Source organism: Hyla sarda, chromosome 3 (assembly GCF_029499605.1).
Source record: "Hyla sarda isolate aHylSar1 chromosome 3, aHylSar1.hap1, whole genome shotgun sequence".
NCBI classification, from domain to species: domain Eukaryota; kingdom Metazoa; phylum Chordata; class Amphibia; order Anura; family Hylidae; genus Hyla; species Hyla sarda.
In genome coordinates, this window is record NC_079191.1 from 95,805,950 (window position 1) to 95,821,399 (window position 15,450).

At 45.4% G+C, this 15,450-nt stretch overlaps 1 protein-coding gene across 2 annotated transcripts in view; it reads right to left on the reverse strand.

Annotated features, from left to right (window-relative positions):
- AGXT (alanine--glyoxylate aminotransferase) overlaps window positions 1–15,450 on the reverse strand; it is a 36,770-nt gene that overhangs the window by 9,305 nt on the left and 12,015 nt on the right. For both annotated transcript variants that reach the window (XM_056564689.1, XM_056564690.1), the window contains exons 2-6: window positions 10,069–10,261; window positions 8,637–8,701; window positions 5,179–5,279; window positions 4,987–5,057; window positions 2,194–2,278 (exon numbers count right to left, since the gene is read on the reverse strand). In XM_056564689.1, the coding sequence (XP_056420664.1) occupies window positions 2,194–2,278; window positions 4,987–5,057; window positions 5,179–5,279; window positions 8,637–8,701; window positions 10,069–10,261 (515 nt within the window). The remainder of the gene's footprint in view (window positions 1–2,193; window positions 2,279–4,986; window positions 5,058–5,178; window positions 5,280–8,636; window positions 8,702–10,068; window positions 10,262–15,450) is intronic.

Below are 15,450 nucleotides of genomic sequence, written 5' to 3' on the forward strand. Positions count from 1 at the left end.
AAACAAGTCAATACCTCTGTCAAATTGCTAGAAAACCTTTAAAGTAATAATATACAAATGAGCTAAAAAATCCTGTTCATATTATGCTGTAGTCTGTGTGAAGCATTTTATGTAAAGATGTTATTTGCAATAAACAATTATTGTATTAAAGATTTGCATAAATAACAAATAAATTGGAATACAAATTCATCCCTGTGAAATCATGGACCTCGCCTAAACTATAAGTCTGCATGAAAGGAATTGTCAAGTGGGACAAGGAAGTCAGACTGGCAAGGACCCAGAACAGCAAAGGGGAACAGTAATGTCAGTATATCTTGTTTTTAAATGATAATATTCACAGCTTTAAAAAAATATATAATAATAATAATAATAATTAAATAAAATGAATTATCAGTAGGCAGTCCTACTGTGTGCATAAAAATACCCCTCCACTTATTTTAAAACATACCCCTGGAAGAAGCTGTGGGCAAAACACATTGAGGTTTACAGTAGAGGCTCGTGCCTTGTGACCTATTACTACAACTCTACCAGGTTGGTACATTTTTTTGTTATATGATATCTATTCTGTTTGCAGCAATACCTGCCTATTAGGGCAATATTTTTTATATACTATATTTACATCCGGTTTTATGTAAATATACTTTCATGTGTGATGAACATTATGTTTGTTGCTTAGTTTTCTAACACTCTACTGGATTTAATACAGGGGTGTCAAACTCAAATGATCTGGGGGCCACTGGAGGTAGAGATTGGGTGAGGCTGGGCCGCATGCGCCCCTCACATATAATGCCCCCATCATGCGCCCCTAACATATAATGGCCCCATCATGCCCCCAGACAGGCCCACAGATATGACCCCCATCAGGTAGGGCTCCCCAGTAGGTACACAGGCCCCCATATAGAAATGACCCCCATCTGGTAGGGCTCCCCAGTAGGTACACAGGCCCCCATATAGATATGACCCCCATCTGGTAGGGCTCCCCAGTAGGTATACAGGCCCCCAGATAGATATGACCCCCATCAGGTAGGGCTCCCCAGTAGGTACACAGGCCCTCATATAGATATGACCCCCATCTGGTAGGGCTTCCCAGTAGGTATACAGGCCCCCATATAGATATGACCCCCATCTGGTAGGGCTCCCCAGTAGGTGCACAGGCCCCCATATAGATATGACCCCCATATGGTAGGGCTCCCCAGTAGGTACACAGGCCCCCAGATAGATATGACCCCCATCAGGTAGGGCTCCCCAGTAGGTAGACAGGCCCTAGATAGATATGACCCCCATCAGGTAGGGCTCCCCAGTAGGTAGACAGGCCCTAGATAGATATGACCCCCATCAGGTAGGGCTCCCCAGTAGGTAGACAGGCCCTAGATAGATATGACCCCCATCAGGTAGGGCTCTCCAGTAGGTAGACAGGCCCTAGATAGATATGATCCCCATCACTGATGGTGGTAATATCTATCTGGGGGCCTGTCTACCTACTAGGGAGCCCTACCTGATGATAATAGGTGTACAGGCCCCCCATATAGATATTACCGCCGGCAGGTAGGGCTCCTATTTAAACAATTATACCCCCTAAGAAGATAGGTTAGCCCCTGGTGATAAGTAGGTCCTCCCTTATTAGGCAAGTAATTAGGCAAGTTAAGTTTCACAGCTACAGTACTTACATCTCCCTGCTGCAGCCTAAAACGAGCCTTCTTTGCGGGGAAGCGCGTGTTAGGTGACGTCATCACATGCGCCGGGCAGGACATCAGCGTCCCGGCGTCCTGCGCTGCGGATGCAATGATGTCACCAATCGCGCGCATCCCTCCAGGAGGGCTCGTTATAGGCAGCAGCAGGGAGATATAGGTACAGTAGCAGTGTGTGCCGACATGTTTGAAGTCTCCTGGCATTTAGCGCTGCTTGCCCGAAGCAGGACTAAATGCCTGAAGAAATCACCTGCTCGGCGCCCGGGCCGCAAAATTTTGTTCCGTGGGCCTGGAGTTTGAGACCCCTGATTTAATACATACATTCTATATATATCTATTCCTCTGTCTGGGCACAAACTCCATCCTCTGCACATTTTATTTGTATGATAACCTATTCATGGAGGTTGCCCACTGGGGCTTAAATGTAAATGTACTTAATAGATATCTGCAGCCCTGGGGGATCTGCCTTTGATCTATAGGTGCTGATAATTATTTTTAATCATACCTTGCAGCTTCATTGAATGAGATGGGAGCAGTTCCTGGAGGAGCATTTAATACTTTCTGAGAACCAGAATATAGGATGTCAATTCCTATCAGGGACACAATAATGATAATAAATAATATTAATAATAATAAAAGACAGATGTGCATTGGGTTGGCACTGATATTTAAGTTCTAGTTCACAGTTCACAGCAACCAATTACATGTGTTGTCTGTAAATTACTGTATATTTTGAATAATTGCTGTTTTCTTGTGTAATAATGCTGTCTATCCATTGGGTGGCACTCTATGAGCAATAAACCAGCTTCCATTACATCTTTACATCAAGTACGCTACAAAGTACATAAACCTATCTGCCCCATTCTGCAGATGGAAATGGAAAAGTAATTATGGATCTGGAATAGGTCCTTACTCCCATATGACCAACTTCAGCTGCAAGCTAGTTGAGAATATAGAAGCTTATTATGATGATGTCACAGTATGGATAATGCAAACAGTGATGCCAAGATGCAAGCACAATCCCCATAGTGATGTAACAGTACAAGAATAATGCACATAATGATGTCACAGTATGGTTAGTGGATACAGTGATGTCACAGTACAGTGGTCCCTCAAGTTACAATATTAATTGGTTCTGGGACGACCATTGTATGTTGAAACCATTGTATGTTGAGACCAGAACTCTATGGAAACCTGGTAATTGGTTCTAAAGGCACAAAAATGTCATCCAAAAATAGGAAAAAGAGAGGATTAAGGAAAAATAACTAGATAACTAATATAGATAAAGAAATTCCTTACATATAAAAGTAAGAAAGATCTGCTGGGAGCTGTAAATCACTGTCTATGTCAGTGTTTCCACAGCAGGGAGCCTACAGCTGTTGTAAAACTACAACTCCCAGCATGCCCGGACAGCCAAAGGCTGTCCGGGCATGCTGGGAGTTGTAGTTTTGCAACAACTGGGGGTGCCCTGCTTGGGAAACACTGGTCTGTGTAGAGGACAGGAGCTTTTTCGGGGTCCTGTACAGTGTACGCAATGTCCTCAAAAAGTAACATGGAGACGCCCTCACCTGGTGTCCAAAGGAGCAGCTAACCCTGGTACAGGTAAAGTGTACAGAACATGTAATACCTCCCTGTACTGTAGGGGGCGCTACCAGACAGGAATTCAGTGCATGCACTTCAGTAATACAGGGGTTTTACCAGTGAAATGCCCATTCTGATTGGTCAGTTCTTCCAGCCATTGACACGTTTCACAGATCTGGACTGTCTGTACATTGTATGTTGAGTCTGGTTTCAAGTTACAATGGCCCAGAAAAGACCATTGTATGTTGAAACTATTGTATGTTGAGGCCATTGTAAGTTGAGGGATCACTGTATAACAATAATTAACATAGTGATGTTACAGTGCAAGAATAATGCACAGTCAGGCCGCAGTAAGGTTAATGCACACAGTGATGTCACAGTACAAGGATAATTCACCTAGTGGTGTTATGGTACAAGAATAACGCACATAGTCATGTTACAGTACAGAGATAACCCAGGAACCCTACAGTGATTCCACAGTTGTGAAATAGTGCAAATACTGATCTTATAGTACAAAAGTAATGTACATAATGATGACACAGTGCACGCATAAGGCACAAAGTGATGTCACAGTACAGAGCTAATACACACATTGGCTCAGATGTACTACTACTGTACAAAACTTGGGCATTGCACAAAACTGCACCGGATTAATGAATTATCACCTGATAAATCTAGCACATGTGATACAGTGACCACTGGCAACAGAAAGAAGATGGCATGGCAGTAAATACAGGGAAACTCTCGACGAAAACTTGTTTCCGTCTTCCAGAGATTTGAGACTGTGATGGAGGTTCACATTCCAGCAGGACACTGATTGACTCTATACATAGTACTAAAACTACACTGAAGGGTTTAAGGGAAAACCTAGAAATGTTTTGTAATGGCCTAGTCAAAGCCCAAACCTCATTACAACGGAGAACGTATTACATGACTAGGGGACTGTTGTACACCAACACTTCCATGTATCATGGAGTTGGCACAGTTGTACATTGAAGACTGGACAAATATCTCAGTGTTTAGATGTGCTAAGGCAATACATGCCCCAAGAGACTTGTATCTGTAATTGCAGTAAACGGTGGCTCCACAAAATACTGACCTTAAAGGGGTACTCCTCCCCTAGACATCTTACGATACAATGTCTGAACATGGGGGTCCCCAGTGGCGGCCCTCGGCTATGGCACCCCAGACATCTGGTGCACGGAGCGAACTTCATGACGTCACGGTCACGCCCCCCTCAATGAAAGTCTAATGGAGGGGGCAGGATGGCCGTCACACCCCGTCCCATAGACTTGCATTGAGGAGGCGTGGCCGTGACGCCTCCGGCGCTGCACCCGACACTCTAAACGAATGCTGGGTGCAGCAGGGAGAGCCCCAGTGGCATGACCCCCGCGATCAGACATCTTATCCCCTATTGTTTGGATAGGGGATAAGATGTCTAGGGGCGGAGTACCCCTTTAAGGGGAGAATACTTACGTACATTAAAGTTCTCTGTTTTGGGGGTATTAATTAACAATGTTTTGCAAAGTGAAAGTTGTAGGCGTGATGTGTAATTAAGATCATACAAACCCCCCAAAAGCCCTTTTAATTCCAAGTTGTAATTCAATAAAGCAGGAAAAACACCAATGGAGTGCATACATTTGCAAAGCAGTGTAGTTTACAACTGAGCAATTAAAAGTAATAATTACTCAGTAGACATGTTTGATAAACATCTTACCTTGTTTGTCCATGTAGATTGGAGCACCTCCTAGAGATGCCACAGAGTCTACCAGGAGGAGGCAGTTATATCTGTGTATGGAGCAGAAGACAAATATTTCATTCTGGGGCCAATATATAGTACTGATGTCTCTCTTCGTATATATTTATTTTAGCCAAAAGAGCTAATAGACTTTATTTTAACTGCACGTACCGGTGACACAGGTCTCCAATGCCATCTAATGGCTGTACCACTCCACTGGACGATTCTCCATGAGTGATGAAGAAGAGAGAAGGCTTGTGCTCAGCTAAACCCTGCATTCAAAACAAGAAGGACATATAGAGGGACAGGTATCATTGTTGTCTTTGGAAAGTGAGCTTTGAAGTCATTTATTTTTGCTTTGGTTTTGCTTATATGCGACACTTTTATCATACTATCAAGTGGGTTGATACATTTGGTGCACATAAGCCAAAAACAATAAATCACTTCAGAACAGCATTTTGTATGTGTCCCCCTCTCATAGTCATAAGGGTAGCTAATGGCCCTCATTTACTATTCTAAACCCGACTTCTTTTGTTGGTTTTTTTTAACGCATCTTTGTCTGCAACATGTCGCAGACATCGTGTGCCAGTCTGCGACACAATGCAACATTTGTTCCCAACGAACCCGATGTGGATTCTCCCAATCCCGAAAAAGGGGCGTAACCCGACATTTCTGAGCTTTCCCATGTATTTATAAAGGTTTCCAACCCGAATTTATTGAATTCTTGTGGATTTTTTCCCTACAACTCAGAGGAGTTGGAAACCAAAACCAACAAAACCCACGTGCGACAAACAGGATGCGACATAATAATAAATACCAGGGGAAAAAAGCAGTCGGGTAAGAAAGCAAGATAGACTTACAACCCGATTTTCTAAGTAAATGAGGGCCAATATGTAAATGTAATAGAAGTGATTAGAAACAGACAGTAACAACCATTCGTAGGAAAAGTCTTTGCATCTATCGTGCCACAATGATTAGAACCTCTCAAAGGAAAACTATTCAGCATTTTTCCTCTGTTTGTGTTTTTTGTGACTGATAATTCACTATTAGGAACATTTAAGAAGTGCCTCATGTAGAATACTCATTCCCATGTGCTCTTTTAGGACATATGTACGTTATAAAGAGGGTCCCGCTATGAACCAGAACCGAGAGGCCCTAACATTAACATCAATTGGAGTATTAAAGGGGTTCTCCGGTGCTTAGACATATTTTCCCCTATCCAAAGGGTAGGGGATAAGATGCCTGATCGCGGGAGTCCCGCCGCTGAGGACCCCCGGGATCATGCACGCGGCACCCCGTTTGTAATCAGTCCCCGGAGTGTGTTCGCTCCGGGTCTGATTACAGGCGACCACCGGGACGGCGGCATGTGACGTCACGCCTCCGTCCCCGTGTGCTGTCACGTCTCTGCCCCTCAATGCAAGCCTACGGGAGGGTGATAGCTGGGAGAGGGTGCATTACCTTAATTAAGCTGAGCAGAGCCGTCCTTCTGGGGGGGGGGGGGGGGGCGAGAAGAATCCGAGGGCCGGGTAGAATCAGGTGGGCTAGTCAGTAGTCTCCTGGGAGTTGTAGTTCATACACCAGTGTTTCCCAAACAGGGTGCCTACTGATGTTGCAAAACTACTACTCCCAGCATTCCCTGGTTGGGAAACACTGGCATACACACACATAACAGGGACTACAACTCCCAGCATGTGTCATTCAGTAGTCCCCCCCCTTCACACATAGAAATCATCCCCAGTATGATATTTATTCCCCTGCACTCTATGCCTCCCCATCTCGTGTAATATGTCCTCTCATCCCCATCCCGTGTAATATGTCCTCTCATCCCCATCCCGTGTAATATGTCCTCTCATCCCCATCCCGTGTAATATGTCCTCTCATCCCCAGCCCATGCAGTGCAGTATGTCTCCTTCACACATAGCAGTCATTATGGAGGTGAGGAGCTGTGCATGTTCCCTCTCTCCTCACCCGCTCTGTGTTTCCCCCGTGCAAACTTGAAACCTCCCCGTGATAAGTTAGGTCCTGTGTAGACAGAGCAGGGGAGGGGAGGAGCTGTGTAAATCCTCATTCTCCCCCTGTCTTCTTGTATTATGCAGAGCTGCGCTCTCCATCCTCCGAGAGGGGGGATGATGGGGCGTGGCTTAATTATCTCCCTCAGACGTGCAGAGAAAAAAATCAAACCCATGGCTCTGTCCTCCACGTGCGGTGAAAAAATCAAACCCATGGCTCTGCCCTCGCTCTTCCTCGCTTTTGCTTCGGCAAACTTGCTCCTCCCCCCTCTAGCTTCGGCAATTTTCGGAGAGCGAAGGGGAGGGGCAGTCCGATTTTTTCACGGGTTTGAATTTTTCCCCTCACAGCGGGAAGATAATCCGGGGGGCCGGGAAGAAAATCCGGAGGGCCAGGAAGATAGTGCAGGGGGCCAGTGGGAAGATAATCCGGGGGGCCAGTGGGAAGATAATCCAGGGGGCCGGCGGGAAGATATTCCGGAGGGCCGGCGGAAAGATAAACATGGGTCTGGCGCACCTTCCTCTGCATTTCTCCCTTTCCCGTCCTGCGTGCCTGTGACTCACTCAAGGCGCCACGGGGGGAGGGGGACGATGTGTATGCAGTGTGCACGTACATGCAATGCGCACGCAGGCTTCCCTTCCCCCCTGCGATGCCGTGATTGATAGGCGGCAGGCCAGGCGGGAGATTTAAAAAAAAAATTTCCTGCTGGAGCCTGCGGGACCCCTGGCAGTTCTCAATGGAACCCCGGGGAACCCCGGTTGGGAATCGCTGCTCTATAGGATCCAGCATGCACCTGAATTAAATAGACAACCCACTGATTTTTACATGGACTGTGTAATAATTCACTTTTATTTGGGAGACTTTTATATATTTGGCTCATAGAGGGGATCCTGATGATGTCCATAAGCCCTAATAGAACATATGAACAGGATTTGTCTTCATGAGCATAGTATCACTACCTACCTCCACCGATGGTCCAGTATAAAGTGGTGCATAGCACGTTGTATACTGTCTCTGCTCCTAGTGGGGCTGAGCGGTGCTCACAACTATACAGCAACAGGTACAGCTCAGGCTGGACAGGAGATATTATACATTGTACACCTCCTGCCTAGCAAGAACATACAGTAAGGCAGTGATGTGTATAAATCGCTAGTTTACTGTAACCCCTTGCTGGGCTGAACTTGCAAGGAAAGAGTTACCCAACGCTGCAATCTATATAGAGTTCTAGGTAACTGCTTAGGGGGGTATACAGTATACAACCATCTATATAGATAGCTGTATATTGTATAAAGTGACCAGAGGCATCCATTTACCCCCCCCCCCATCCTGCTCCTGCCTGGTCACTAGAGGCAGGATTGCACAGGAAGATGATAGACAGGAATAAGGGTGGTTAGTCATTCTCTGTTCATAACGGGCCTGAAATGTTAAAAATATCATTCCTGGGTCTAGGCGGTGACAGGCTCACCTTATTTAGGTTGGGGAGCGCCAAAAACAACAATCCTTGCCTATCCTAGTAATGTGAGGCTGCTGCTGCTTGGTTGGTATCTCATTGATAACAAAATAGGGGCAACCCCACACTCCAGGGTTGCTGAAGGTAGAATGTAATGATTGGTTTACTTTACCTTTTCTATTTCTTTTAAGCTGAAGCCTTCACCAGGTGGCTTTGTCAACAGACGTACTTCAGCACCTGAATTATACAAAATATGTTTTACTGCAACTTTCTATCTTACTTCATCATGGTAATATACATGTAGTCCTCACAGGCCAATGATACCCACTGCCGAAGCATAAAGCATAATACCTTCAAATCTATAACCATAGTGGTGCATGTAGCTGAGAAAATGGTTAACTTGATGTGTGGATTTTTGGCAGATGCCAAGGAAAACAGCCAGTGCAGAGTCCAAGCCAACACTACTGAGAAGTGACCAGGTGCAAACGCTAGACTACTAGAATCTAACAATTATTAACCTGGGTACAGAGTCAGGTCATCACTGTAATATACTACCAGCAGTACAAGCTCTTGGTAATGCATTCGTAGTGATATCTTATTGCAGCCAGTCTTTAGCAGCCATCATGTGATGCCTGGGGCATAAATGGAAGCGCAGTCCAGTCTTTACGGTCTATTCATCTGAAGATGCATCATATATACTTCAACCTTAATGAACAAGATGATTTGGATGATTCAGTTCTTGTATTTTTGTTACATCCTGACCTAAATGTTTGACACTGAATCACTATGGGGGAGATTTATCAAAACCTGTGCAGAGGAAGAGTGGTGCAGTTGCCCATAGCAACCAATCAGATTGCTTCTTTCATTTTCCACAGGCCTCTTTAGAGGCCTGTGGAAAATGAAAGAAGCAATCTGATTGGTTGCTATGGGCAACTGCACCACTCTTCCTCTGCACAGGTTTTGATAAATCTCCCCCTATGTCTTTGGTATATATGCTTTTGTTCATTTAGTAAAAGTACTCTTTATATTGGGGTCTTAAAATCTGTACCTCATATGAAAGGAGAAATTCAGCATCCGATATAAGGCATAAAATTCAGACTTTAAAGGGGTACTCCGCCCCTAGACGTCTTATCCCTATCCAAAGGATAGGGGACAAGATGTCTGATCTCGGGGTTCCTGCCGTACCAGGCATAAGTTTAGAGCATCGGGTGCAGCGCCCGAGGCTCGTGACGTCAAGGACACGCCCCGCTAGTGAAGTCATGGCCATGCCCCCTCAATGCAAGTCTGAGAGGGGGCGTGATGGACAACAGTCATCCAGCATGGAGCGAATTTCTTTCCATGCACCGGATGTCTGGGGTGCTGCAGCCAAGATCTCGGTGGTCCCCTTTGGATAGGGGATAAAATGTCTAGGGGGCGGAGTGCCCCTTTAATTCTGTTGCCACATGCTAAGTTAAGAGAGTTACATGAAAAAGTAAAAAAACAATTCTTAAAAATGTTAACATTTAATCCATAGGCCATGTTTTATGACATTCTCTTAAACCTATTTTGCTGATAACCCTTTACCTGCCTTATATCCCAGAGGTGGACTTGTCTGTACATCTTACCTATCCTATGGGCAATGTCGGCAGCTCTCTCCCCCCAAATGCCTTTGCAAGCTATAAGAACTACATCGCCTTTCTCCACCACATTAAAAATGGCAGTCTCCATAGCACAGTGTCCGGAGCCACTCACAGCCAGGGTCAATGTGTTCTTTGTCTGGAAAGCATACTGTATCCCAAGTTTAATGTCATCCATTATCTGTAGGAAAGAAAGACATGCAAATATTAATCAATACAGCAATAATAGTCACCCTCAAGCTTTTCCATCATGTAGGATATTTGTGAAAACTTGTTTGGAATTGTATGGGTATGTTATATTATTTTTCAGTGGATTCCAACACATTAGTAAAATTTGTGTGAAAGCCAACTCGTATTGATTTCAATTGGAATCCATCCTGTAGTTCATATAGTGCATGTTTTACCATCTGTTTGAAATCAGTGTTGACTTGGGCTAACCTGCATGGGGATGTACAACATATCGAACTACAAATCCACAGAAGAATGTCTATTTCTGGGCACCTGTATGTAAGAAGGACATGACTGAACTGGAGAGGGTGCAGAGGAGGGCGACAAAGATAATTAATGCTATGGGAGGATTACAGGGACAAGACAGGTTATTAAAGGAGTAATCCAGCGCAAAATAACTTATCCCCTATCCAAAGGATAGGGGATAAGTTATAGATCGCGGGGGTCTGAGCGCTGGGGCCCCCAGGGATCTCCTGGACGGGGCCGCTGCAGTCTGCAGGTAGTGAAGTTTCGTCCCCAGCAGAAAGCCGTGGCAGACCCGCCCCCTCTATCTCTATGGGGTACATGGAGGGGGCGTGTCGGCCACCGTGTCATGCGGGGACGGAACGCCCCCTTTCCTGTACATTGCCGCGGCCCTGTACCGGAGACCGCTGGGGGCCCCAGCGCTCGGACCCCCCGCAATCTATAACTCATCCCCTATCCTTCGGATAGGGGACAAGTTACTTTGCACTATAGATGTCCTTTAAGCTTGGGGTTATTTAATTAAGAGAAAAGACGTCTGATCACAATGCACAAATATATGAATGGACAGTACAGAGATCTTTCTAGTGATCTTTTTATACCTAGGCCGGTAACCATGACAAGGGGGCATCCGCTATGTCTAGAGGAAAGAAGGTTTTACCATCATCACAGACAGGGATTCTTTACTGTAAGAGCAGGGAGACTAAGGAATTCTCTACCACATGATCTTGTGATGTTTAACTCAAACAAGTTCAAGGGGGGCCTAGATGTTTTTCTAGAGAGTAATAACATGTATGGATAGTAGATTTTTGGGGATAGAACATTGATCCAGGGATTTATTCTGATCACCAAATTGGGGTCAGGAAGGAATTTCTCCTCTGTCATTGGGCAATTGCATCAGCCTTATGTTTTTTTTTTTTGCCTTCCTCTGGATCAACACAGTAGGGTTTTATGTTGAACTTGATGGACTCTTGCATGCAGCACTCTGGTCAGCACCGCTGACTGCGAGCGATGCTCCCGTGTCACCGGAGGGGACGCGATCCGAGGCACGGGACATGCCCGTTCTCGGATCGCACCCCATGTCACTCACCTGCCCTGTCCTCCTTCTGTCCCATCCCAGCGCGCGGCCCCGCTCTCTAGGGCGCGTGCACACCGGCACTCTGAAATTTAAAGGGCCAGTGCACCACTAATTGGTGCCTGGCCTAATCAGTGCAATTACCTCCCTACACTATATTAACCCACTTCCCCTTCTTGTCCCTGCCGGATCTTGTTGCCTTGTGCCCTGAGAAAGCGTTCTGTGTGTTTCCAAGCCAGTGTTTCCAGACCCCTTGCCGTTGGCCCTGACTACGAACCTTGCCGCCTGCCTTGACCTTCTGCTACATCTGACCTTGCCTTGCCTACTCCTTGTGTACCGAGCCTGTCTCGGCTGTCAGTGAGGTTGAGTCGCTATCGGGTAGAACGACTTGGGGGTTACCTGCCGCAGCAAGTCCATCCCGCTTTGCGGCGGGCTCTGGTGAAAACCAGTAACCCCTTAGATTCCGTTCCCCTGGTACGGCCCACGCCATCACCTCACTGACACAGAGGATCCACTACCTGTGTCATCCCTGCATACCAGTCCGGATCCTGACAGTTACTATGTAGAGGTCAGCCTTGGATTTCTGCAACAGATTCTTGTGCAAATCCATGTTAGATTTTTCCATAAAAAAAAATTCAGCTGTGTAAACATAATTTTAAAGGAAAACTGTCATCAGTTGGTACAGGCAGGTAATGAGGGTAACACTGATGATAACCATACTTAACCGTCCCCGATACTTCGTCCCATTCTCCTTATTTCTTTCGTTTTGGCGGCAGGCTTGGGCCATGAATAAAGATTCCTGACGTCACCACTGCTGTTTCCCTAAGCCTGTTTGCAGCCGGGCCCAGCAGAGAAACAGCAGCGGTAACATCAGGAGGCTCCATCCGGATTAGGTAAGTATAGTTATCATCAGTTTCACCCGCACTACACACCTGTACCATCAGGTTAGTGCAGTGACACTGATAACAGTTTTCCTTTAAATGTCTAATCCCGTGGGTCCCTCCTCTGAGACCCCCACTATCTCTGCGCAGCACCCGGCGTTCTGAACTGAACGCCAGTGTTTGTTCAGAACAACAGGCGCTGCGCAGAGATCGTGGGGGTTCCTGCAGAGGGACCCCCATGATCAGACATCTTATAGCTCTGCCCTGTGTAAAGCCATGCCCCCTGCATGTGATTCACTGAATTCAGCAGAGGATCTTCTGGGGGACATATCTCATGACATACTGGAAATATTTAAGTAAGTGACCCTCCGTTGGAATCCTGTTCACCCACAATATAACCTAGTGTATTGGGTTTAGTGTGGGTGATCAGGCTGACAGTTTTAAAATCTTTCAAAATCACATCATGTATTGTAATCCTTAGACAAAAAAGAGTGGTTGGTACAGTATTTAAAAAAGTAAACTAGGGCTAAGGTTTTTTTTTCCGTTTTTTTTTTTTTTTTGGAGACCTGCCACTGCAGTTTTTGAGCCAAAGTCAGAAGTGGATCCATATGGGAGGAGAAGTGTAAGTTCTTCCTTTATATGTCTTATTCCTTTTTAATACATTTCTGGTTTTGGCTCAAAAACTGCAGTGGCAGCTCAAAAACTGCCAGAAAAAAAAACAAGTGGAAACTTAGCCTAAGGGTTCTTACAATGGTCTCAAACTGTGGCCCTCCAGATGTTGCAAAACTTCAACTCCCAGCCAATGGCTGTCCGAGAATGCTGGGAGTTGAAGTTTTACAACATCTGGAAGGTCACAGTTTGAGTCCACTGGTATAGATAAAGCACTCATAAGAGGAGAAGAAGAAATGTTACATTTGTGATTTGTTCCAAGAGTGTGCATGTATAATGAATGGAAAGACGGGAGAAAGTCACTGCCAGACAGCTCCCCGAGGATAAGATCTATCCTATATACCTGACTGCACCTGACTGAACATCTGCTGTTGGGGGTGGCCTGTGCCACACACATTAGAAGAACGGGTGTTTGTCCAATTTTAATCCAATGTGTATGGCTTTACATTAACACTACAGATAATAAGAATCAGTGTTGTAGTCAGAGGTGAAGCCACATCTCTTCCAAAACAGTATAGTGCTGGACATTGCAGTATATTGGCCAACAGATAATTGAAGTGGTTTCCACAATTAGAATATATATATATATTTTTTACTTTCTTGTCCATCGGCAGTGTCTGGTATTGTAGCTCAGCCGCATTCAAGTTATAGCAGCAATGCCAAACGCAGCCCAGGTGGTTATGTTTTATCAAAGTGTCCCTGTCCCTAACACGTTGCAGAGACGTTCCAAAGTTTTAATCTGGCAGAGTCCAAGGCTATGTTCACATGTCAGAATGTCATTCTGCATGACATCCTGCAGACTGTGGCCACCAGCATGACATGCCGGCACTAGGACCGCAATGAATTCCGCGTTGAGTCTGCAGACACCAGAAGATGTTTCCGGTGTGGAAATTCTCCAATGTGCACAGCGCAGCAGAATACCTTTGAAATCAATGGGACTCTGCTGCTGTGGATTCTCTGTGGAAAATTCCAATTCTGAATTCCGTACAGAAATTCTGTCGTGTGAACATAGCCTTAGACTCTGCCTAATTAAAACTTTGGAACGTCTGTGCAATTTAATGAAACAACACCACCTGGGCTTTGTTTAGTGAACTAACTGTTTAAAGGGTTACTTCAGTAAAAAAAAAAAAAAAAAAATTCATATCAACTGGCTCCAGAAAGTTAAACAGATTTGTAAATTACTTCTATTAAATAATCTTTGCTGACACCTCTATCCATACTAAGAACTGTCCAGAGCAGGAGCAATTCCCCATAGCAAACCTATCCTGCTGTGGACAGTTCCTGACATGGACAGAGGTGTCAGCAGAGATCACAATGGTCAGACAAAAAAAGAACAACTCAACTTCCTGTGGAGCATACAGCAGCTGGTATGTGCTGGAAGGATTAAGATTTTTTAATAGAAGTCATTTACAAATCTGTTTAACTTTCTGGCACCAGTTGATTAAAAAAAAAAATTCACCGGAGTACCCCTTTAAACCTAACCGATCTCTAGATATAGCTGGGAGAAGCTCGCAGCTGTGCACTTCCTCTCTAACTTCCTTTCAATCTCCGTCTCCCTGCACAAGACAATTGCCAAAGAGTCATAATGGATCCATATGGAGAAGCAAGTCAGATGGAAATGGTGATGCTCTTATGGACCTATCTTAAGTTAAGGGACCATTTAATAATAATAACTAGTAAAATGATTTTATTGCACATGCAAAAATGGACAGCTGACAATGTGTTTTAGGGGATAACACCTCTTTGTGTCAGGTAAGGACCTGACGATGAAGGATGTTATCCTATAAACGTGTTGTCCAGTGTCCATGTTTTTTGGGTATTCAATAAAATAGTTATACTGGTTATTACAGTGGTCCCTCAACATACGATGGTAATCCGTTCCAAATGGACCATCGTTTGTTGAAACCATGGTATGTTGAGGGATCCGTGCAATGTAAAGTATAGGACAGTGGTCTACAACCTGTGGACCTCTAGATGTTGCAAAATTACAACACCTAGCATGTCCGGACAGCCAACGGCTGTCTGGGCATGCTGGGAGTTGTAGTTTTGCAACATCTGGAGGTCCGCAGGTTGAAGATCACTGGTATTGGAGGTTATACTCACGTGTCCCCGCCGCTCCGGACCGTCACCGCTGCCCTGGATGTCACCTTCCATTGCTGTCGCCGCGTCCCCGGGGTGTCCCCAACGCTCCGGCAAGGCCTCTGCTTCACCGGCATCCTCGCTCTCCGTCACCGCCATCACGTCGCTACGCACGCCGCTCCTATTGGATGACGGGAT